Below are 25,787 nucleotides of genomic sequence, written 5' to 3'. Positions count from 1 at the left end.
CAGGTCCTTATCTGAATCGGCCAATCGGATCAATTATCTCTTTGATCTGCCGATTCGATCGCCGATTACCAGTTCCCCAATTGTAAACAATGGCTGCCATCACCGTGAGTAAATTTCACCCGTATGTTGAAAGGGTACTTGTACGCAAAGTATTACCATAATTATGTATGCTCTGAGCACAAAAAACACACTCCCATATGCATTTAAAATACTGAATTTGACCATGATTATTATAAGCTCAATTTACCTTTTCCCCCTGATGTCCCAGTCCATCGAATCATTTGATCGCCCCATTTTAATATTGTGTTTACGTTCAAGTCAGTGTGAGTTTTGCACACGGCCCGTAGCTCTTTCCAATCTGACGTGCGCACGTGTGTAACCCGGAAGTGTTGAGTTTTGCACACGGCCCGTACGCACGTGTGTAACCCGGAAGTAAGAATTGATTGTAATGTGCATGCGGGGAATTACCTGATTATCTCAGCTGCGTGCCTGAATCACGGTATGATTTTATATATGTTTATCGCCTACAAAGCTTGTTCTTTTGCTAAATTTCGCTTGATTTAACTAGTCTAATTCAAAGAAATATACCAATAAATGAATACTTGTTAAGCTTCAACAATTACTTTCATGATATGGGTGATCGGTGCATTACATCGGCGGATGAAGGAAAAATCGGCCGATGCAGATCACTACCGATAAGCTAATAATCGGCCCGATACGGAAGCTACCGATCTGATCGGTCAGTCTCTAATTAGTAATATCATATTCTTTCTCTACATATATTTTAGGTTACCTTAGTGAGTTGTTCTTGTAGGTCCTTTTCAATTCCCATACTATGTGTCAACTTCTCCTCAGCCTCAAGACTGTTTGCCTGTATGAACATAATAACAGAAGAGTGAATGGACTACAGCTTGCTAAAGGTATCCCTGCTCTGGGGTCCACTAACCAGTCTAAAATTCCATTACAACTTACTATGCATAGTAAAATCCATTTCCCCAAAATGATCTATGATCGTATCATTCGTAAGCAATATGGATCATCTACATGTACTATAGGCTTTGCATAGAGCCACATTAGCTGCACGGCTCCAAACTGACACTATCATAATCGTGAGTCATGCTTACACAGGAACAACATACATTGAGACATTGGGATTCAATTGGATTAGAATTTCTTCTAGATGATGCCGTATTTGAAATTGTGAGGTCAGAATTTGAGCTATTATTGTTGAAAGTAGACTATTGAACTGTGCCATTTTGGATTGGGTTTCAGAGAAGAACCCTTGCTCAGATTGACGGGAGTGCTCTGTTAATGAGCGACATACAGAGCTTTGTGTTCACTTCAAGGGTACCAATCTGCGGCAAACAACGATTTAACGCACAATCGGCCAATCAGATGATCGGTCTGTTGTTATGATTTTCAGATGATTGATTCAGCCAATCAGAACCCCACTTACGTGTTTACGCTCTGCATGCTCTCAAAATGTGCAGATTCTACAAAAATTGTAGACCATAATTCTGACTGTTACTGAAACAAAATTGAGTTCTGTTTGGACCAAAACTCTGAGTCTTGGTCCTGACTAAATTCAGGTGAACCAGGACTTATTTTTCTCCAAACTGAGTCCTGGTGGAAAAATTCATATTTTCACCCTTGTCTTCCAGTGTAACCTTTCTGCCACAAATATTACCTTTTCTGCATTCAGTGATTCCATAAGTTGCTTGCTCTGAGTTCTCAACTTTTCACATTCTTCTTCTACTTCCATCATAGATGTCTGTGATGCTTGGAGTTCAAAGGTCAACTGGTCAATGGCTCTTGTGTGTTCAGCTTCATTATGCTGCAATGTATCTTCCACTGACTGGTATTTGGCTGTTAATGATTCCATATTGCTTGTGTATAACTGTTCATTTCTGTTGGATTTAAAAACCAAGTACAAAACTTATTCACCTTTAATGCTCTTGCTTTGATGATCATAGGCTTTTTGTACTGCTGATTCCCAAAATGGTATTCAAAATTTACAATTCTGATATTTTTTTACCCGGTACTTAAAAAACACTTAACAAGTTAAAAGAGGTTCCATAGTATACGTTGTTCCTAACTTGATACTCACAGAGTACCGACTCAAAATTGGCATGTGTAATGCAATGGTAAATCCGCCATTTTAATTTGTTGCTCATGGATTTCATATAGTGTACCTCCGATATTTTTCATCAAGAGCCCAAAATCTAACGAAAATTTACATCTTTAGGCTTGAGCGACTCAGCGGTTAGCACACATTAGTGAAGCAACTGTGATACTTGTCACAAAATCAAGAAAACCATTGTAATTGTAAGATCAAAACAAAGGACATGAAAGAAGAGTTTATGGTGTGTTTCTGCAAAACAGAAATGTTAACATTTTGATGCCCATCATGAATATCTTGGCCTTAACTACAAATTGGGCTATTCCAGTTGAAATCCATAAACCCCCTGTAGATTTCAAATGAGTCACCCATCAGGCAACCCCATTTGAAATTCATACTCCGTGTGGAAAATTAAGGTCACGTCTTCCATAGGGGGTGTATGGATTTCAACTGGAATAACCCAATTTGTAGTTAAGGCCAAGATATTCATGATGGGCATCAAAATGTTAACATTTCTGTTTTGCAGAAACACACCATAAACTCTTCTTTCATGTCCTTTGTTTTGATCTTACAATTACAATTTGAGACTGTGTGGGAGATTAAGGTCACATCTTTTATAGGGGTGTATGGATTTCAACTGGAATAGCCTACAAGTATTTTCTGACATGTATCTCAGTTACTTTCTGACCTGTGCAATTGTTCTTTGAGGTCTTCTATTTCCTCTTCAGCTGCCTTGTATTTCTCTTCCATGGCTTTGATCTTGTCCTCCTCAACTTTGACCTTTGACCCAAGGTCAGCGACCTTCTGCTGTAGTTCTTGTTCTTTGGACTGCAGCTGACTGATGGTGCCTTGAGCACTAGAAACACGCTGTTCAAGTGAGCTCCTACAAACATTGTTTTTACAACATGGATTAAAATCGTAAAATACAACTTCAACATCAAAATGTACTGAAAATGCAAAATAAACATGCATTGCATGTATGGTATGTAATGTGACGTTTGGTTTGTTTGTTTACCCAAGTTGGTCCGTGAGGGACACATGCTAATCCATGGGAAATCCATGGACCGTTCCAAGCTCCTACTATAAAAAAGCACAAGCCTGGATAGCCAGTGTAGGCTAATAAAATGGTTGATCCTTATTATTAATGAAATATCAATTAAAGGAGGATTTCGTGATCCTAGCATCCTCTTTTTATGGCAGTTTTCAGTAGATATCCACGAAAAAGGCTTATTCCCAAAATTTCAGTTGATTCCGATTTTGCGTTTGCGAGTTATGCATGACTATGTGTATTACATGGCTCCATAGGCCACTGTTGTAATTTCGTTCTGGTATACCAGAACAAAATTCAAATTTGACAATAATTTTGCTAAACAAATTAATCTGCAAGAAATTGTGGGTACATAAACATTATGTAGCCAGAGGTTTCCAGTGGTATAAAAATCTCAACTTTTTTTGAGAAAAGTGGGGGGATGAGGCTGTGGATCACGAAATGCCATTTTAATTGGCTAAATTGTTAATAGAGGCTGTCAGCCTTTCGCCATCTTGTGGGTACAAATGATCTGCGTGTTCATGCATTGGACGCTACGCGCAGGGTGCAGCTTGTCACGCAGCTGTTATCACGTGTTGATGCGGCGATTTTGTTGTTCATGCATGCAGATCAAATGACCATCGCAGCATGTACCCACAAGATAGCGGCATATGACGTCACGCTGACGGCCTCTATTGTTATCAAAATCATACATTCTAGAGGACCAGGCCAGAAATCACACTATTGCTTGGGCAAACCTCATTTATAGCTAAGACACACATATACTTACTTAGATTGATGTAACATTTCATTTTGTGTTTGGCTAGCTTCCAGATCTTCTTCCACCATCTGCTTGGCAACATCCAACTCCTCATACTGCAGCAGTTGATGCTGTAAATAAACACATATAATTTTATATTAATGCTCTGCATGCTGGCAGTGGCCATATGCATCAACATAAAAAGTCCTTAACAAAGACAGAGGGCGCCACCACTTCCCAAGATCATACAACCCAGACGATGGTGGACTACATTATTCAATGTGGCAACAGCCAAAAGCGTAAACAAAACAGACAATATGACGGCAACACTGCCTGCACGATGGACGCACTTATTTTTTCCCGGAGCCAAAATCCGTTTTTAGCTCTATTGGCCGAGTGGCCCCATTACAGAAAAAAAAAGCACAAAATATATTTCCCAGTGCAATTTCATTTTGCAAATACATTTTCACATGAAAATAAATAATTTTAAATTCAAAGAAAAAAGAAGAAGAAAAATTTTTAATCACCGCCGGGGAGGAGAATCGATCTCGGGACCTTATGCGTGGGAGGCGAGCTACTTAACCACTACACTACGTATTCTCATTGACAAACGTAAGGGAAATTTTCAGTATATATCGTAACATATCGATGCGTTATTCATACAAAAAACTCAAAAAACAGTACTTACAATGAGGTTCACTGGCGAACCTCAACGGATTTAGACTGATAAAATAGTGCTTAATAACATACGTACAGTTTTGGAATAATTTGAGACATTTTTGTGTTTACGTGTAAAACCAATGACAACGTCAAAATTGAGCCAATCTTGGCCGGCCCCCCCTGATACAACCGGCTCATCGCGTCACATGATACTATTACTAGCCCTAATGGGCTAGGTCACATGACCCCTCCAACTTCATAGTAACATCAGTTGGCACCGAAGGTGGGTGGATGACGGCCACAGGCCACCACAGCTAAACAAGTAAGTCATGAGAAATTGGTAAACTTTTCATTTATCCATAAAAAGTCCATGTTTTGATCAACCATCGATGCTTGGCTGATCATTATTATTAATAAAATCAATTAAATGACTATTGTCAATTGTGGTAACATATGAATTTTTGCCTGTATTAACAATAATCAATATAAATTAAGCATTAATTCTGCCTAATTTGTTGTTAATTCATTAATAACAAGCATTGAGGCAGCATCGATGGTCGATACAAATATCGAACAAATTTGTTTCTGGTGCACACAACTTCATCAACTCCCATCATCTCCCGTTAATAGCACACAATTGCATCAACTATCTCTTGCTGATAACACATTACTTCATCAACTATCTACTGCTGATAGCACACAACTTCATCAACTATCTACTGCTGATAGCACACTACTTCATCAACTATCTACTGCTGATAGCACACTACTTCATCAACTATCTGCTGCTGATAGCACACTACTTCATCAACTATCTACTGCTGATAGCACACTACTTCATCAACTATCTACTGCTGATAGCACACTACTTCATCAACTATCTACTGCTGATAGCACACTACTTCATCAACTATCTACTGCTGATAGCACACTACTTCATCAACTATATACTGCTGATAGCACACTACTTCATCAACTATCTGCTGCTGATAGCACACTACTTCATCAACTATCTACTGCTGATAGCACACTACTTCATCAACTATCTGCTGCTGATAGCACACTACTTCATCAACTATCTGCTGCTGATAGCACACTACTTCATCAACTATCTACTGCTGATAGCACACTACTTCATCAACTATCTGCTGCTGATAGCACACTACTTCATCAACTATCTGCTGCTGATAGCACACTACTTCATCAACTATCTACTGCTGATAACACATTACTTCATCAACTATCTACTGCTGATACACATTACTTTACAACTATCTACTGCTGATAACACATTACTTCATCAACTATCTACTGCTGATAGCACACTACTTCATCAACTATCTGCTGCTGATAGCACACTACTTCATCAACTATCTGCTGCTGATAGCACACTACTTCATCAACTATCTACTGCTGATAGCACACTACTTCATCAACTATCTACTGCTGATAACACATTACTTCATCAACTATCTACTGCTGATAGCACACTACTTCATCAACTATCTGCTGCTGATAGCACACTACTTCATCAACTATCTACTGCTGATAGCACACTACTTCATCAACTATCTCTTGCTGATAACACATTACTTCATCAACTATCTACTGCTGATAGCACACTACTTCAACTATCTACTGCTGCTAGCACAAAACTTCAGGCCTGGAAAAAAATTATGAAGTTGTGTGCTATGAGCAGCAGATAGTTGATGAAGTAGTGTGCTATCAGCAGCAGATAGTTGATGAAGTAGTGTGCTATCAGCAGTAGATAGTTGGTGAAATAGTGTGCTATCAGCAGTAGATAGTATACAAATATATACTGCCATGAGAGGTTCTGGTTAAAACTATGGGCCAGAGGTGAGATCAATAGTACTAAAAAAAAAAATACTAAAAATAGTATTAATTGATCTCAACGAGGGAGCATAGTTTTAACCAGAACCTCGAATAAAAGCAGTATAAATTAGTTTTATATACTTCATTAAAGGGGGTCTCCGGCAATCATAACATTATACCTTATATGTTAGAAAAATAATTATCAAGCACGAATCATATGGTTTTATTTAAAATAAACTCATATTGACCATAAAACTAATAAAACAGTCGGCTCTCAACACGCGATATTCAAAATTCCCGCACTGAAATAGTTTAAGTGCAATGACGTAATAATTGTTTGTGCTCAATTGTCGTCAGCCTTCATTGTATTATTGGGACGTCATTGCACTCAACAATTTCGGTGCCCGGGAATTTTGAATATCGCGTGTTGAGAGTCGGATGTTTTTATTCGTTTTTATGGTCACTATGAGTTTGTTTTAATTAAAACTATGTGATTCGTGCTTGATAATTATTTTTCTTTCATATAAGGCATAATGTTGTGATTGCCGGAGACTTCCTTTAATATATTCTTTGTTTATTGATTGGTTAAAAGAAAATTATTTGACGTTTGGACTCTCCAGCTTCTATCCTGAGTGAACAGCACGACCAATTTAAGCACAACCTATATTTTGCCCTTCAAAAAAAATTGAATAGGCTAAAATCGAGCTAACCAATTACAGCAGCGCTTAAATCACACTATGGCAGTTTCAGCGTGCATGAACCGTTCCGTCGATCGAATGCGCGCAGACGCTGAAGGCATGGTAAAAAGTACTATTTACGGCTTGGAGGTACTATTTACGGCTCATCCGGGACATTGAAAATACTATTTACGGCTTAGAGGTACTATTTACGGATATGAGAACTGATTTTTGGTCATGTGATCCACTTTTAACCAATCAATGAACAAGAATATATTAATGAAGTATATAAATGATGAAGTTGTGTGCTATCAGCAGTAAATAGTTGATAAAGTAGTGTGCTATCAGCAGTAGATAGATGACAAAGTATATCAAAGATAAGCAACCAAATCAGCAACCATAATCAAGTAAAAAAAGTCTTACTTTGACTTTCTCTTGCAGGTCTTCTACTGTCTCTTTAAGTCTTTCATCCGCTTGTCTCGCTACACGCTCAACCTCCAAGTGTAACATCTGGAGAATAAAAATAACACAAAATGAGCTATCGAGTTGAATTCCACACTCCTGCTGTGGAAGATTTTTGGAAATATCTTTCACAAGGAGAGTATGAATTTTACATTCTCTTGGTCGGGCTGACGTCACAAAGGGGAAATAGCCTTGTAAAACCAGTGTGCGCATATTCAGTTCCCCTTTCTCGAGCTGGTTGCTATGCGCGCGCTTGTGCAAAGGGGACAATGTTCCCGGATGTCCGACCGAGTGAATGGAATGAACACATAAGCAGATCCATTTGAAATTCACCCCAACTCAGTGGAAGATTCAGATTGAATCTTTCTCAGAGGATGTATGAAATTCAAATGGAGCTGCTATATACGGGATATGTGTGAACAATAATACCACTTTCTCACATGACTTTCTATTCACCACTTACTGATTGCAACCTGCCAGGTAAAGCGTTAATAGGCTGTCGGGTTAGTTAGCTATTTTAATGACGGAACCCTTTTGTTTGAAACAATGGTACCACTTTTATGAACAGCTTGTTGGCAAATCAATTTGGATTTTTAAAAAAGTAACATCGTTTTACGTAATCTATTGTCTCTTCATGTTTATATAACATCCTTGGGATTGCAAACTTACTATTTTAAAATTAAATATTTAAAAGAAAACATACCTCTTTTCTTTCTTCATTTCTCTGTAGTTTATCGTGTAACTCTCTATTTTCAGCTCTTAGATGATCGGCAAGACCTACAAAATAACATCAGTACAAATATTATCATCAACAAATCTACACCATATGTGACCGTACAGCACGAATGAGCCGTAAATGTCCTCAATTGTATTCTGAGTTATAGTGTAAAATGGGCATGAAGGTCGTATTCATAGGTACCTCAATTTGGTGCTACGTGAACCTCATTTAATGAGATACACGTAGCACCAAATTGAAATACCTATGAATATGACCTTCATGCCCATTTTACACTGTAACTCAGAATACAATTGAGGACATTTACGGCTCATTCGTGCTGTACGGTCACATATTTACAAACCTGCCAACATTAGAAACTGGGTACCTCCAGACATGATTTTTATATCCGACTGGCACACTCTAAGGCACCACAAATCAACATTGCCAACACACAAGGTCCATTCTAAACATGCTTGCTACCATGAGATTCTGACAATAGTCAACAGAACCCATGTGAAAATCGTGTTTTTTTTCACATGATCCCCGTTTTGTTTTGTTTTCTGGAATCAAAAAAATGTGCCAAGCCACTTTTTAACTGTTCGGACACATAGAAAACAAGACAAATTCGGATAAAACAAGACAGTTAGCAGGTATGTGCTAACCCATTTGGGACAACTTGGAAGAGTATGTTGAGTGAGTAGGCATAAGGCCCAAAAAAGAAACAAATGATATTTCTTAAAGCCCATGCAGTTTCAAAAACTAATAATGAATGGGTTTTTTGCTTTTTTAAAACTCATTTGGCAAAATAGTTTTCCTGCTTGTATTATTCTGTTGTATTCCAAAAACGAGCCAGACACACCATTTATCATCATTTGCTTTCATATTTTGTGACAAATTTGCATGTTTTAATATCGTCTAGGGCAAAAGAATTCTTTTAATGGACCGGTCCTGATTTTTGAGCCTAATAAGGGACAATACATTATTGCTTTTGGTGTAACCGTAACACATAACTCTATATGTATGTTTTCTAAATTCAACAGCATCACACACACCAGAATAACATTACATTAATTTAAATTAACCATGCGTTTATGTCAGATTTTATATTTTAAGATTGCTTTCACATGACCCATTATGATTTGCATGCTTTTATTAACACACCAAAGGATTGGTACAAGGCCTGTCTGCAATAGCTGCCAGGTATTATATGCACAATATATAATGCAGAAATGGTCAAATCTCTATAGGGCAGCTACTGCAAATAGGGTTTGCACTAGGCCCTTGACATGGAATGTATGCTTATTAATAAAACTGGTGATTCAGTTATAGTATTTCTACGAGTACGCTGTCCGTTATCACAGTACCAGTACAGGTGTTCCTGTGTAAAAGGTTAAGCTTTCGTCTGATGTGTCTCTGACTTAATCAGGGTGATTCAGTTATTTGTAAATAACATGATGATTTATTCACTTATCATACCTTGTAATTGCCTGATCTCCGACTCCAACTCTTCACTATGTGCTGCTATGTCTGCCTTAACTTGCTCTGTGAAAACAAGGGAAATAAATGATGAACAAACCTCAATGAACAGAGCACATCCAGATCTTACAAAATGTTTATTTCATGACTATCGACCCATGTTTAGTCAGTCTATTCTCAACATGAAAACAACTAGGGAACCCGCACAAAGTAACAGGAGTGTCATTTGCTATAATCCGGTGATGCATCATGTTACAAAGGATTCTGGGATACCTACCTAATGATATCTTGCTTTGTTCAATGGCAGCCATCTTGAGTGCCGATTCCTCTAAATCTGCCTTCAGTGTTTCTACCTTACACTCCATTGAGGACCGGTAGGCATCAAGCTCCTGTGAAAAAAAAAAAGAAGTTACAGACAGATACAGGCAACAGAGCACTATATTAGTAATCCTTATGGGACAATCAGTGGTTCACAGCAGCTTAGGAGGGTGACAAGAACCACCTGCTAAATCATAATCCCGAAAGATTTTAATGTACACAGCTCTTCAGTGTGTGCATGACTTGGTATCGAGAGACTGGTGCGAGTCACAAAAAAAAACACGCTACGCTCCTCTACTTCCAATTGAATGAACACAGCTGTCAACAGCTGTATTCGATCCACCCACGATCGTATATCGCCTATTTCAAACTCCAACTGCAAACGCACAACCTTGGATACAGTAATTTAAATACTAACCAATCTACCAAAGTTGGCATGGTTGAATTCACTTCCGTGTTACACATGCACAGTCACACACGCTGGCATACAATCTAAACACAAAATCGTCATGTTTTGCCAGGCTGTATTCATTCAATTAAAATTTCTAGTATATATAGCAATTGCGCCTTTTGCCTACAGTTAAAGTTTGTAAAGCTTGCATTGAGCAGGCTTGTCCAAAGTTCTTATCTTCCAAAATCTTGCCAAATAGGCTACCAAATTGTAGGCTGGTAACCTTGAGCCGAATGCTGTGTACTGGCTATAAGCTTCAACATAAAAGAAAAAAAAGTTCCAAGTTTTGGGGTATTTTCTTAAAATATCATTATCTCAAGATCCACTTAAGGCCAGAGTAATGGAAGACACATTCGTCCACGCCGAATTTGAGATTTCTTGATATTTGTCAACACTAAGATGTATTCTTTCACTTGAAACTGATAAAATACAACTTTTTAATATTTACACGTATTTTTGCTTGATTTATTTTACTCTTTTCAACTCTAAAAAGTCACATGGCTCAAGACAGCTTAGTAAATTGGCGGAAATAATGAGTCAGAAATGCGCTTGAATGCGAAATATTGTGATTACTGCAGCGATTCGCGTCTCGTGTGTGACGCAACTCTGCGCGTATGTCCAACGCAGTCAAGGCGCATTCGGTATGTTGTTAACGTCGGTAAATGCGGTGTAAACAAAACAGAAATTTGCAGTCAAAACGCCACTTAGATTTTTTAATTATTTTGAATTTTGGCGCACTAAAAGTACACATTATAAATTCATTGGTGCAAAAAGATGCATATTTATACCATGCACCAGATACAGCCTTTACAAGCGTGAAACTATTGCCGTTTTAAAATACAAGGACATTTTGTGCATAATTTTGACATTTTTTTACTAAAACGTCGATTTCTCATAGTTCACTTTTGACAATATTACACGATTTTTGTGACAAGATAACTCGAAAAATATGCAAGCAAAAGGTAAACTTTTTGCACTATCGTTTAGAGTACCTCAAAGTCTAGGGAAGGTTTTCTCATTTTTTCAAAGTATTTGTTTTAAACAAAAATATACACCATTATGTGCAATTTTTAGCTTAATAGAGTGACAAAATTGCTTTTTTCACATGTTTTTTTCAATATTTCGAAAAAAGAGACGAATTTCAAAATAATAAAAAAACCTTCCCTGAGTTCATGTATCTTCTTCATGAAAAGTTAACTGAAATTTTTTTACTCCGAACGGATTTTTTTTAAGTTGTCACAAAAAATTTGGGGTAGAAAAGTGATTTTTTGTGATTTTTTCAAAAACCTCGAGATTTTTGAACAAATCTGACGTCACCATGGGATTCCTTGACTCATTTCCTTTCCAAAAATGTATAGTTTTATATACTTTGGACATACAATTAAAAAATAATGATGCTCGAAAAGGTCCATGTTCTCTCCCATTACTCTGCCCTTAAGGCCAAAAAAAAAAGGTGTTTGTTTGCCCAGACACGACCGACCCAAAAAATCAATGATATAAAAATAAAGAAAATGATGTTTTTTTCCTATAAAAATGCTAAATGACACTTGAAAGTTAATATTCGTGGCATTCAGAGCTTTCATTTTTACCATAAGCCCTCCCCAACAATATTTTACCATCAATCAACATCAATATAGAGAACCAAGCATGACAAGTATGGTCTGGGATTTTGTACTCCAGCCCGCATGTAACAAGCATGCATTTTTACTGAATTTATACTGAATCTTTTCAAGATTTTGTTGCCAAAGAGATTAAACTTTATATGTGACCCCTCGGCACAACTGAGCCGGATGTCGCCAGTGCCACTATTGAGATATGCTCAATCGAACTTAACAATAAACAATAGGAAACAAAGGATTTATTGACTGTTTTATTGATTTTGCACTACTTAAATGTCAAGTACTATAGACATGATATACATCATTTTAAAGCTAATTTCAAGCAGAATATTTTGGTTGAATATCTCAAAAATGATGATTGGCGACTTCAGGGCTGAGTTGTGCCGAGGGGTCACATATGGTAAGGTTGAAATACATTCATACACTCCTATTTCAAAGCAGCCAATTAGAAAAGCGGTTTAAAGTACAGGGAGTACATTGATTGTGTATAATGTGCAATCCACGTACTACGCGCAGTGATTTTGCATGTGTTCGCATCGCGTAGGACCGATTCATTTTTGGGTGGGTTCATGCATTAGACGATTAACAACAGCGCACGCCGCGACGTGCATTATTTTTGTCTAATTTCTCTCCCAACAAGTAATACTGAGTAAGGCTGAATGTCGATTTTCTCTTACCCCATTTGCTGCAACACATGTACTTAATACCAGGCTTGGTTGTACTTATTTTAATGCATTTTTCATGCTGATTCCAAATATAGTCATGAAAATGTACATTTCTGAAATTGTTTGATTTCTAAAGAAAATTGGGAACTTCCATATGGTGAAGGTTACGCTGGGATGAGCCAGATTGAATTAATGACTCACCTGTTGTTTGGCTTGTAGCTTATTATCCGTTTCCGATAACTCATCCGATAGGCTGGTATGCCTCCTGTTAGTTACCTCCAAACTGCTCACCTAGAAAAGTAAGACATCCAAAGTGATTCAGTCCTTTATTGATCCTAGATATTTCAATTCAGGCTTTGGAATGATTTGAAACATATGGGTTTTAACTCCCCAAGGGCTACTGTAGTATAGCAGTTAAAAGTTGAATGAAGACTACTATAATGATAGACAAAGATAAAAAGACTAGTTTGCGTCTGACGTCATCTGTCAATCAAACTCCGAGCACGGTTTGTTTACAAGTGTCGTGATGATATGAGTTGCTGAACACGGCGGTAAAACCGGGCGCCTTATTGTTGATTTTGCACATTTTAACATACAAACCATCTCAAAAGTTAGGTCTTAATAGTATGAAACTTTTTTTGGGGAAGGCACCGTGTCCACAATGCCTAGAAAAGTTGCTTTTTGCCTTGTAAGAGTACGTATTTTTCGCCATTCACTGCTATTCCTTTTCTCCGATCGGCACCAGCCAGATGAATCGATCTTCCTTATACGCGCTATTAGCCAATCAAGGATCGTAAAGAATTTGATTGACAGTGACGTCAGACGCAAACTAGTCTTCTTATCTTTGTCTTTCATTATAATGATAACTGGTCACCCAATCACCCATAAGCTATATTGTTGATCCATTGATTATCCTTTTCTGGTGCATTGTGGGATAGAAAAGGGGGAAAATTAGCAATCGATTTGCCCCCTTTTCTATCCCACAATGCACCAGAAAAAGGATAATCAATGGATCAGCAATATAGCCTATTAATGACATGATTTCCTGTTGATTGACTTGGATTATTTTCAGTCAATTACTTCATATTTTGATGTTTATCAACAAATGCATTGGGTTATACCATTTAAAATCTGCACTACCCCTTAGCTAAAGTCTACTACACAGGGAGTATGAGTTTCAAATAGAATATATTTTAGGTAACTTCCATTTGCAATACTTGCACCAGTTGTGGAGGATATAAGTAAAGCAATAATACAGGGGAGTATGGGTTTCAAAATGATTAACCCTGACCAATTACATTTGAAAAGATACTCCCCCTGTGGAAGATATTTTCAAATTCTTCCACAGGGGTAGTGTGGATTTTAACTGGAATAGCCCGTTACCTTGTTTTTTAGAACATCTGTTGACTTTTTCAACGACAGCAGATCTTTCTCCAAGGTAGCAACTTGAGTAGTGAGGGCGCTCTTTTCTCGTACTACATTTTGAAGCTTGCCTTCTACTTTGCTGAGCTCTTGTTGAGTATGTATAAGTTCTTTGTCTAACTTGCTTCTTTCTTGAAGGAGGCGGCGTATCTGCATTTGAAAAATAACTAAATCATTTTTATAACTGACATTTTATAATCAACTAATGTTTTATATACAAATCTGACACAAATTGATTTACTGATGCCACTGTTTTTGGAATTTTATGTAAACATGATATCTTTAAAAAAAATAAGGCATTTTGAAATATCTTAATTTAAAAAAAACCAAAGTATACCAGAAAAGTGTGGTTTCATAATCACAAACAAGGTTTTAAATAAGGCAGGCCCTCAGGCCAAAAGATGGTGAAAATCACTGTTGGCGCATTATAGCCTGGATGGACGTTTGTCACCAAAGTCAGCAGGACATACTCAATGCTGACTTCAATATCAATACATGGCATTATGAATATTCATATTATTCATATTCATATTCATTTATTTCCATAAATGAATATGAATATGATTAGTACCTGTTGCGTTCATCATCCATGAAGCGTACTAACCGTGTACGCAATGTAAGGTGCGTTCCGAGTGTTTGAGCTTGACCAAGAATCACCTAATTTACCTGTATTGACCATGTACCCTTTTCCTCCATACATGAGATGTGCTTGTTGCTTTTTTTATCTTCTGGAGGGGTTTGAGACATTGGCTCAGCTTGGAATTGGGAGACGGTAATTTGGAATAATCTAAGCATGTGTGCCATATCGTTTGTGTATATCGATACTACCATTCAGTGTACCAACATGTCGGAAGTCTATGAATTTTCTTACTATTGATACTTTTGACAAGCGATAACTGGCCTAATAATCACAAACTCATATTATATTGCACCATGTCCAACAACTTACGACCAGCATTTGCATTTACACAAAACATGAAAAAGACCATGCTATAAGAAATGGCAGAGTGGGCATAGCATTTTCGTATCTCACACTTTATTCATGGACCAATAAGCCCTTATTAACAGATGACGTTGGGTGTAGTTATTACTGAATGAATGAATGAATGAATGATTGATGAATGAAATGAATGAACGAACAAACAAACAAACAAACAAACAAACAAACAAACAAACAAACAAACAAACGACTTACCTCTGTTTCCAACTCCTGCACTTTATGATCATTTTTGCGAGGCGTTCTGGACTCTTTAGGTTTCTGTACAAAGCAAAAGGATCACACACAATTAAAAATAGTGACCGTATGTATTTAGCATCCGATACATTGCTGATTTAGATTTAGCGATATATGCCGAATTTGCCGATATACATTGACTGAATCACTGCTCTCCTTATTTAATCTCTATGCAGCAAGTTCCATCTAATCAACACTAATTTAAAATGGGCTATTCTGTTAAGTCCATATGGAAGACTGACATGACTTTAACTGGAATATCAAATGTTGGTTAGTATTGCTTACCGACTTCCTTATTGATGGCGGTTCACTGGACATGCTGGAGATGGATTCATTGCTTAAGCTTGTTGTCTTATTTAGCATAGACTGACTAAGGGTTAGGTTCAGGTTACGAGGTACTGGATCTGTAGAAAATCACAAATTATGTCAGTTTAAAGCAATGTGCGATTTGCATAAAAAATAGATTCCTATTTAATTGTTAGTTTCCACTGATAGCTACTGATCGCACTGCCCCCTTTTAATTTTGAGCCAAACAAATAAGGTAAAACGAATTCCAGCGCCTACAATGTGTGTATTTAGCTCGCTGATTATAATTATCATGATTATCGGGAGCTTTGAACATACAGCTGATGGGATTCAAACAAGACATATAAGATGAATAACGATATACCGGTACACACAGTTTATGTGTCAAGTTGACGTATAGCACCTACAATGCGTGTATAATAATCTGGCAATCCTATTATTTATCATGATTTTGGCGGAGCTACACGCAGCTGATGGGATGTACAAACAAGGCATTACTACGAATAGCGATATGAATACAGTTTATACGATGCGTCGTCACTTATTCAATTCAATGATTCAATATACATACACAGGCAACATATTTATTCAGCACTTGATCGGTGAGCTCAGAATAAAACGGGGATACCCGGTTTTATTATAAATGTTAAACTTTCCTGTAATTAAAGCACTCGAGGCTTAGTCTTTCACAGGGCATTTATGTACACATTGGCCATTACAATGGTGCAAAAAGTGTAAAGATTATAGGCCCGCGGTGTTCTCAAAACCATGCTTTGACCCTCGGCTGCGCCTGGGTCATAGCTTGGTTTGAGATCACCGCGGGCCTATAATCTTTACCATGCCCCTCATAGCAGTCAATATCTGTATATAATGGCTTTAAAGGCAAGCATAACGTTATACCTTATATGTTAGAAAAACAGATGTTTTTATTTGTTTTTATAGTCACTATGAGTTTGTTTTAAATAAAACCATGTGATTCGTGCTTGATAATTATTTTTCTTACATATAAGGCATAATGTTGTGATTGCCGGAGACTTCCTTTAATTGAAATACTAAATTACAATTTCTGATAGCACAGAGACACTCTCTATGTTATTCTTGAAACAGGTTCATCATGTTTGATTGAATTGTTGACTTGTTTTATCAAATGACATAACCAAGTAATCTTAATGTTTTTGCTGACATATACCGGTACGGTACTGAGAACAGAGATGAGGTAGTCTACAATCTCAGGACTTCACGAAATATGATCCACTGCTTGAGACGGCAACTACAATGTAACACTATATTACATCACTACTGGAAATGGCATCACTTCCTGCCAGTCAACTGTGAGCTTTTGGATCACAACAGCACTATCTTTGAAAAAGGCAGTGGTTCACTGACGAAACTGCTAGCAAAGCTTGGTTGTGTAAACTTTTTCTCAATACCTAAACTAGGTATGAGTATGACTGATTTTGCATTAAAATTTGCGAAACTCCTTATTTTATGGGGTATGCGACACATAATGTCTACATGCTTCGATTGCCACTACCGTATTACATGGTTGAGAACTACATAGCTAGCCAAAGTTCAGGATCTCCAGAGTCTCAGCCGAGTGAATGTGCCTGTGAAAAAGTGTGATTACCGTACTGACGCGAGTATAGTCCCACCTTCGAGTAAAGTCCCACCCCCAAATTTTCGAAACATTTCAGAAATTTAAAAAAAAAAATTTTTTTTTATTTTTTTTTTTTTTTTGTAAGTTTTTTTTTTTTTTCGGCTTTGGAGTGTCCCAAGACCTAGACCTAAATGCTAGGATCATTCATGGTTGACCTAAAAAAAAAAAAAAAAAAAAAAAAAAATTTCAAATATTTTGTATTTTAATATGAAAATTGATACTTGGTATTCATGTCATAATCTATTAATGATTTCAAAATGCATTCAAATTCAATGCATTTTGAAATCATTAATAGACTATGACATGAATACAAATTATCAATTTTCATATTAAAAATACAAAATATCTTGAATTTTTTATTTTTTTATTTTTTTAGGTAAACCATGAATGATCCTAGCATTTAGGTCTAGGTCTAGGGACACTACAAAACCGAAAAAATAATAAACTATAAGAATATGTAATAAATATTACGACAAAAAAATTAAGTCCTGTTTAAAAAAAGTTCCTGACCTCTGGAGATCAGACACTTAACTCGCTATTCAATTGAGTGGGCATTGGCTTACCAGTACAATTACCGAATATGGTGCAACTTTAGCACTAGACTTGAGTCCAGTCCTCGTTTATGGAGTTTAGGGTTAGCGTTTATGGTTGTGGTAGGTCAGTCTTGTAATAAGACTAGTAGAGGGCGAATTTCTCGACGGGTGGCTTAGCAATTGGCTTGTCTAGCCTCAAGGCTTAAGAGGTCGTAAGACCAGGCTTAACTGAACACGTATTTCCCGAAGCACGGCTACCATAGCCTCGAGTCTTCATTAGCCCGTGGGCCAGGCTTGTAGGATTAGCCCCAGGCTTCAGTAAAATTTGCATTTCTCGAAATCAGTCTTCTGTAGCCGGGCCTGTTTCAAAATTGTCGTAATCATGTCGGACGGAATTTGATGGCAAATATGGCTGTCATTTTTGTTCCAGAAGTACTGGACTGGTTTTATTTTACATGGGTATGGATATGGTACATAGCTATCATGCTATGGCAGTATTGTCTGAAAAATCCTTGATGGCTTCGTGTAGGACGGGAAAAAGTGACCATGTCGGACGGAATCGATAGAAATGGGGTTCCCAGGCTTTTGACATTCAAATTGATATTCTATTGAAAGTTACAACAATATCTTATAAAGTCCTGCCAAATAGTCAAAGGAACATTCAGAAATTAAATTTCTCATACAACCTTTATTCAACAATCATTGTCATGGAAACGGCAACATCTCAAAAATGGGCCATGTCGGACGGAATGCATCATGTCGGACGGAATGAAATGTTGACTTTTTTAGCAACTTCTCAAAATTTAATATTTTTTACCTGCATTATAAAGATAAGGTCATGTACTAATGCTGTATATACTTTAAAAGTATTGACCTCTATTTATTAAAGATGTAATAATGGAAATATTGACAAATTCCATCCGACATGCTAGATTCCGTCCGACATGATAATGAATTGAAAATTGGTCCCCAACTTGCTTAATTTTGAAACTTACTTCTTAGAAATGAAGTTACAATACATTTTATGTAAGATTCATATCTATTCTTTCATAAAATAAACTTTTTCTTATGAAAACAACAAGATTTCTTAACTATTTTGACGTTTTTTCATGGGTATACAAAAACACAAGCATGTCGGACGGATTTTTTGGAAACAATTAACAAGGGCTCCTTGAGCACTTATATTTCAATTGTTTTATTTTTTTGTACTTACACAATAAATACACACCTTATTTAGTTAATCAAAATAAAAAATTAAAACCATATGTCATCAACTTCAGACTTCTTGCTATTTTAAAAATGTAAACACTGAATTTTCCGTCCGACATGCATGAATTTTCTTTTCTTTTCTAAGAAGTGTTTCCTGTAAAAAACTACTCAAAATTTTATTTATTTATTCCTGTGAAGTATCCATGAATTTAATGTAGAAAATGAATCAATAGTTGTTTAAGTCAATTACCTTTAAAAAAAATGGACAAATTAAGGGCTACATGAAAACCAGCATGTCGGACGGAACTGTTTACAAGGGCACATTTTGCATTGGCCCCATGCAGGATAATGGCATATTTCCCACTTAAAAATGACCAGTTTCATCACGTGTACTTTCCTGCAGTCTGATTGAACAAAAGTAGGATGTTCTGTACAATGTACACAATATGCCAATTAGCCTAGGATAAGGCTAATGAAGTGAAATGATTAGTTTCCAATCACATTTTTTTTCAGTGAAATATGAGGTCATGATTTCATTATTCATTATTTTGGAAAATTTCATTATTGTCAAAACTTTTGTTTATATGGCTATTACCTAGAATACCAATTTTGACATCAAAACTGGTATTAATGCTAAGATCATCATTACAGACATTTTGCAACAGATTAAAAAAAATCTGAATTTGGTTGTTTTTTTAAAGTGCTTACAATTTTTGTAGGCACTTGAAACATGACGAGGTAACCCTTAAATTCCATTATTTACTACATCCTCTACCTACAACTAAGGAAAAAAGCTGATTATGATCAGCAGGGGATGTCAGATATTTTGAGAGTTTCAATTTTGGTTATTGCCATCTCAATTTGCAGATAATTGACTTTTTATAAAAAATAATGAAAGTTTAGGTCAAATTGAAAAGGCGATGCTTGGCGGGTGACGGAAACTAAGAATCAACTTTCATTAGCCTAATCTGTCAGAACAAGATGTACATGCAGCACATAATTATGTGCAGACTGCAAATACATGCTTTGATACCAGTATCAGGCAAAATGAGCTTCTGATCGATGTAGATTTTAGCGAAAACTATGTTTAAAACAAACAAAAACATGCCATACCTGAGACCATAATACCCGCCTCGAGTCTCCATACACTCAGAGTGGCTATTTTGGCTATGAGTCATTTAGTCTATAGTGGCATTTATTTCTTCAACATTTACATAATAAACTGACATGCATGCACTTTATGTTTTCTTCTCTGTGTACATTGTACAGTGTAGTGAGTGTGTCGGCCTACACATGTATTTGAAGCGGTAACTTGTTAGCTAAAAATTTCAAATTTCAATGTACTTGAGGCCCTACATCAGGGCCGTTAGTTATCATGAAAGTGTTGGGATTTAAAATTACAGACTACTAATCTATTTTCAATTACACAAAATAATGTAAAAAAGTCAGTAATTGGAATTAAAATATGAGCTTGTAAACCTTTACAGTGAACACACACACATACAGTGTAAGCAGACATGTGTGAGCAGATTAGAAGCCAGAAAAACTGCTACATGTACACCTTGTTCTGCACAAATGACAGATTATCCTAGGCTAATTTGCATATCGTGTACATTGTACAGAACATCCTACTTTTGTCCAATCAGACTGCAGGAAAGTACATGTGATGAAACTGGTCATTTTTAAGTGGGAAATATGCCATTATCCTGCATGGGGGCAATGCAAAATGTGCCCTTGTAAAGAATTCCGTCCGACATGCTGGTTTTCATGTCGGACGGAAAAAAATGTAACCCTTAATTTGTCCATTTTTTTAAAGGTAATTGACTAAAACAACTATTGATTCATTTTCTACATTAAATTCATGGATACTTCACAGGAATAAATAAATAAAATTTTGAGTAGTTTTTTACAGGAAAAACTTATTGGAAAATTCATGCATGTCGGACGGAAAATTTAGTGTTTACATTTCTAAAATTGCAAGAAATCTTAAGTTGATGACATATTGTTTTAATTTTTATATTTATCAACTTAGTAAGGTGTATATTTATTGTGCAAGTACAAAAAAATAAAACAATTGAATTATAAGTGCTCAAGGAGCCCCTGTTATTTGTTTCCAAAAATTCCGTCCGACATGCTTGCGTTTTTGTATACCTGTGAAAAAACATCAAAATAATTAAGAAATTTTTTTGTTTTCACAAGAAAAATGTTATTTTATGAAAGGATAGATATGAATCTTACATAAAATGTATTGTAACTTCATTTAGAAGGAAGTTTCAAAATTGAGCAAGTTGATGACCCATTTTGAAACAGGCCCAGCCGTAGTCTACGCAAGCCTGTTAGACCAGGCTTACAGCGGCTTTTCTTGGCCCTGCCTCAGAGCAGGTCTTAGGTCGTAAGTCGTGGTCTATTTCAATTTACAAATTATTTAAATTGTAACATAAAGTTTATCTTTCATATTTTTGACGGTCTTTCAATTAACATGAGTAAGCAGTCACGTCTGGGGGGGGGGCTCTCCCCCCCCCCTGAAAAAGGTAAATTAGGCCTACTTCTGAGAGTTATTAATTAACCTCATTATTTGGTCATTTTAACCTTAAAAACTCAATTTTAAGGTTAAATAAATTGCATTTATCCCACTTTTGTACCATTGGCCTATATGTCACCAGCTTTAATACCTTAAATATGGCATTTGTACCATATTTGTTTTTCAAACCCACCCCCCATGTCAAAAAGAAATCTACGCCAATGTTCCGGGACACATTCCAAGCAGATCCCATAACTCCTCAGACCCACTCCACCCCTTACAAACCCAAACAGCATGAACGATGCCTGCCCCTCATTTATTATGTTTGCCCCCACTTTCCCCCACCCCAGCCCAAATGAAAATATCTAGTTACGCCACTGTGGGTAAGTAATTGTTCGATTTAGTTGAACATTTCAGCATTTTATTTTTATTTTATTTTTTTTAAGTAGCTGTTGCTATCATAAGACCTACTCATTTTGAATGATGGTTTTTTTAACAACGATATAATTTTTTTTTTTTAATCTTTCATCATCATCATCATCATCATCATCATCATCATCATCATCAAGACCTATATGATACCACCTGTCCCTATCCAAGCCTTAATAGTTTGATACTCCTACTTTTCATACGTAGGCCTATTACAATATTATTTTGGAGTGCCTATATTATACCAATAGAAGAAGGACAAAATTGGTAAAGATATAGTAAATATTTGACACGAAACAATAATGTAGGCCTATGCAGTATTACATGTAAAACTGAATTTACGGATAAGATGCATATAATATTGCTATATCTTCTACTTAAATAATTATAAATATTGTACCAACAGATAACTTCATGTGAGATCTAAGAATACTACTGTTATCAGCAGTAGATAGCACGTTGGTTGCTTTCCTTTTTAGGGGAATCACAGATTCCTTTCCATTAGGCTTACAGTTAAAAAAACAAAACAAAAAAAACGCAGTGATTTATAGTGCGCTACGCACCCGCACAGACACAACGCCTAGACGTTGATCCGCAAGCCTCAGCACACTTTACAGTTTTTACCCTTTTTGGGATGCAAAGAAAAAGTCACGAGTAGGCGTATCATTCATACAAGTTGGACTCATAAAAAGTCAAGTGGAAATAATAATACATAAAAGACACAAAAACATACACAATATTCTTGCATCAAGTTGTGTAGGCCTACGGTATAAGCCCAAGCACAAGACCGCGGGTCCAGGCTATAGTCTTTGCGCCGGGAACATTGCGATAATGAGACGGCAACCTTGTTAGTACGGTAAACCGTGAGGACCACAGTTTATGTACATCTACCTCCAACAGCCTATACAATTAAGTCGCTGGTTGAAAGGGACGAGGTTGTCAAGCGTTAAGCCTGCAAGGCCACTAAGACTAGGTTGAATTTGCGTTGAAGAAATCCGGCTAGAGTTAGGACTCTGGCTTCGAGAGAGGGCTAGGCTTAGTAGCCTCAAGGCCACCTTAAGACTACGGCTTAATAAGACTCCTGTCGGGAAACTCGCCCGTAGAGTCTACATGTATTTGGCGATCGCTCCGGCTTACCTGTTTCTTCAACGTAAACCTACTTTGATACACCCAAATAAAAAAATCAACATCGGTTCCTGTACTAGGCCTACATGTATGTTAGTGTTACTAACCTTTAGGTGCCTTGAATCGATCACCATCATACATTTTGTCAAAGCCAAGAACTCCAGTCACAGGCTTGTGATCCTTGACCTCATATTTGCCCACTCCAGGTGCACATGCTGCAAAACAAATAGAAGAAAGTGGTAAATTACCTTCATAAGCATCGGCATTAAAATTTGCAATGTATTGCTGGACAGTTTTGGGACACTTTGCCCCCGGGCTTCCGATCTATCAAGGAAATTGTTTTTTGTGTGTACAATCTAATATATAAAATGTTTCACTACACTAGTTTGTGGCAGAGAAGAACAGCAGTAATGTTGTTTGCATTTTGAGAGGGTGCACAGCGTAAACACGAAAGTTAAGTGGGGTTCTGATTGGCTGATTCAATCATCTGACAATCATAACAACAGACCGATAATCTGATTGGCTGATTACATTGGTTGGCGCACTTGATGATCACTGTACAGAAGAAAGCAACATTTACAACAACAAGAATTTAAGCAACCTATGTGCTCCCAAACCCTAAAGAATGTATGAAATCATTGTATGGAATTGTTCAAGTATGAATTCATAAAAGTCAAAGTGAAAGGAACACAAAGCTCCAACTCCGCGTACATGTATGCCGTTCATTAACAGGGGGCCAACTACGCAGCTAAGCAACCAATCACATCACACCTTTTGCCCTGACGTCAGCAGGGTCAGAAATTCGCAACCAAGTGCGAGAATCCTTTTGGATTCTCCCAGTGGAATTTTGCAAGAATCCATGGATTCTCGCCATATAACTTTGTATGATAAATTGAAATATTTACGAGAATCCATTTAGATTCTTGCAATCTTGTTGACGAGAATCTTTGCGAGAATGGATTCTCGCCGAAATTCTGACCCTGCGTCAGACGCAAACTTTTTGAAACTAGTCGCTTTAATTCGGTCTTCAATTTAAAGGAGTATTTCGTGATCCTAGCATCCTCTTTTTATGACATTTTTCAGTAAATATCCAAAAAAAAAAAACTAATTCCCAAAATTTCAGTTGATTCTGATACAACTGTGTTGTAAGTTAGTTCTGGTTTAGTTCAGTGGTGCACAGTGTAATTTACCCATTACCAACTTCAAAGTAATGCGCCATATTGCCTTAGCTCCAAAGCTGCAGCGGCAGCAGCACCCATATATTATCCAACAGTCAAATATGTTGTAAAATCACTCATTAACTTTCATGTTCATTTATTTTTCGGATTCAAATTATTGTTAAATTATTCAAATGCTTATATTTACCCAATAACGTATTTGAGATTAAACATTGACTTTGTTGTATATTTTACACCCTGCTACGATTGGTACACGCAGTCAGCAATACTAGTGTTTATGCATGCAGCGAACCCCGTTCCCACACACACAGCGGCCATGCAAAAGATGGATTTTTAATGTCACAAAAAACAAAAGATCCGCCAAATTTGCAACGGATCCGCCTCACAAGCTTCAGCGCATTCAACGCTACGATAATACACGATGTTAATTTGAGATAGACAGTGACATTCATAATTAAAAAAATTAAATATTTGCAATTAAAAACTCGTGTTTTTGAGCGATTCTGAATTTTATCAATGAAAATGCAGCGATGACGTCATTGGGTTAACGATTTTCCAACTGCTGATTGGTTGATTGCGTCACTGTCTGTGATCTGTGCATGCACGGTACGGTCCGTACGGAATGGTTTTTCGTATGGGTAAAATACACTGTGTGGTGTAACCAGGAGTTACATTTCGTTCTGGTATATCATGAATGATGCCGGGCTCATCACTGGCACTGCTGGGCTATAATTTGGTTCACCTCAAGTTTGGTAGCACTTTGACGTATGTGCGTATTTCGTTGGCCTTTTAAGCCGTGAATCGCGCGCGTCAAGTGCAAGTTAATCACGCAAAGTGTACACTCACACGCATAAGAGTGATTTGTCGGCACGCTTGTGGCGCAATCGCGAAATAGCATTGACGTCACTACCGAACTTGAAGTGAACCAAATAAATTATAGGTTTAAGGGCGGTTTTTAATTGTTTGATTTTGAAATGAATAAATGAATGATATTATTAATTAAACATAAATTGGAATTATGAGTGAATATTCCTATTTTTTATGGACATGTTAAAATATGGCTTTAAAAATACATTTTACACATTTTTCTATATCTTTTACTTCTACAATTATGTCTTATGAGTTTCTATAAGACATACATGTAGAGCCAAATTCCACAACCATGCAATGCATGACTTAAAATTTCAATTTCCACCAAGTCGTTAATTTTAGGAAAAACGTACCGATTTGTGACATTCGAACACTTTATACTTACACACAACTTCATTGAAGCGTTTTGTTTTTGCTCTGGAAAATGACATATTGCAGATGATCTAGCTGTTTACGTAAAAATTTGAAATTTATCGACAGCGCGAAAGACAACCAGTTCACAACAAGGGATCCGATCA

At 36.9% G+C, this 25,787-nt stretch overlaps 1 protein-coding gene across 1 annotated transcript in view; it reads right to left on the bottom strand.

Moving 5' to 3' along the window:
- Positions 1 to 25,787, bottom strand: part of LOC140160666 (uncharacterized) — a 40,209-nt gene extending 14,422 nt beyond the window's left edge. The window contains exons 1-14 of the mRNA XM_072183941.1: positions 25,655 to 25,787; positions 23,329 to 23,436; positions 15,727 to 15,845; positions 15,403 to 15,465; positions 14,169 to 14,357; positions 12,987 to 13,076; positions 10,010 to 10,121; positions 9,733 to 9,798; positions 8,242 to 8,315; positions 7,500 to 7,586; positions 3,937 to 4,037; positions 2,808 to 3,002; positions 1,688 to 1,907; positions 794 to 871 (exon numbers count right to left, since the gene is read on the bottom strand). Of these exons, the coding sequence (XP_072040042.1) occupies positions 794 to 871; positions 1,688 to 1,907; positions 2,808 to 3,002; positions 3,937 to 4,037; positions 7,500 to 7,586; positions 8,242 to 8,315; positions 9,733 to 9,798; positions 10,010 to 10,121; positions 12,987 to 13,076; positions 14,169 to 14,357; positions 15,403 to 15,465; positions 15,727 to 15,845; positions 23,329 to 23,436; positions 25,655 to 25,700 (1,548 nt within the window). The 5' untranslated portion in view covers positions 25,701 to 25,787. The remainder of the gene's footprint in view (positions 1 to 793; positions 872 to 1,687; positions 1,908 to 2,807; positions 3,003 to 3,936; positions 4,038 to 7,499; positions 7,587 to 8,241; positions 8,316 to 9,732; positions 9,799 to 10,009; positions 10,122 to 12,986; positions 13,077 to 14,168; positions 14,358 to 15,402; positions 15,466 to 15,726; positions 15,846 to 23,328; positions 23,437 to 25,654) is intronic.

Source organism: Amphiura filiformis, chromosome 9 (assembly GCF_039555335.1).
Source record: "Amphiura filiformis chromosome 9, Afil_fr2py, whole genome shotgun sequence".
Taxonomy (NCBI): domain Eukaryota; kingdom Metazoa; phylum Echinodermata; class Ophiuroidea; order Amphilepidida; family Amphiuridae; genus Amphiura; species Amphiura filiformis.
The sequence above is the reverse complement of the archived record's forward strand: the minus strand, read 5'-3'. Positions and strand labels throughout refer to the sequence as shown.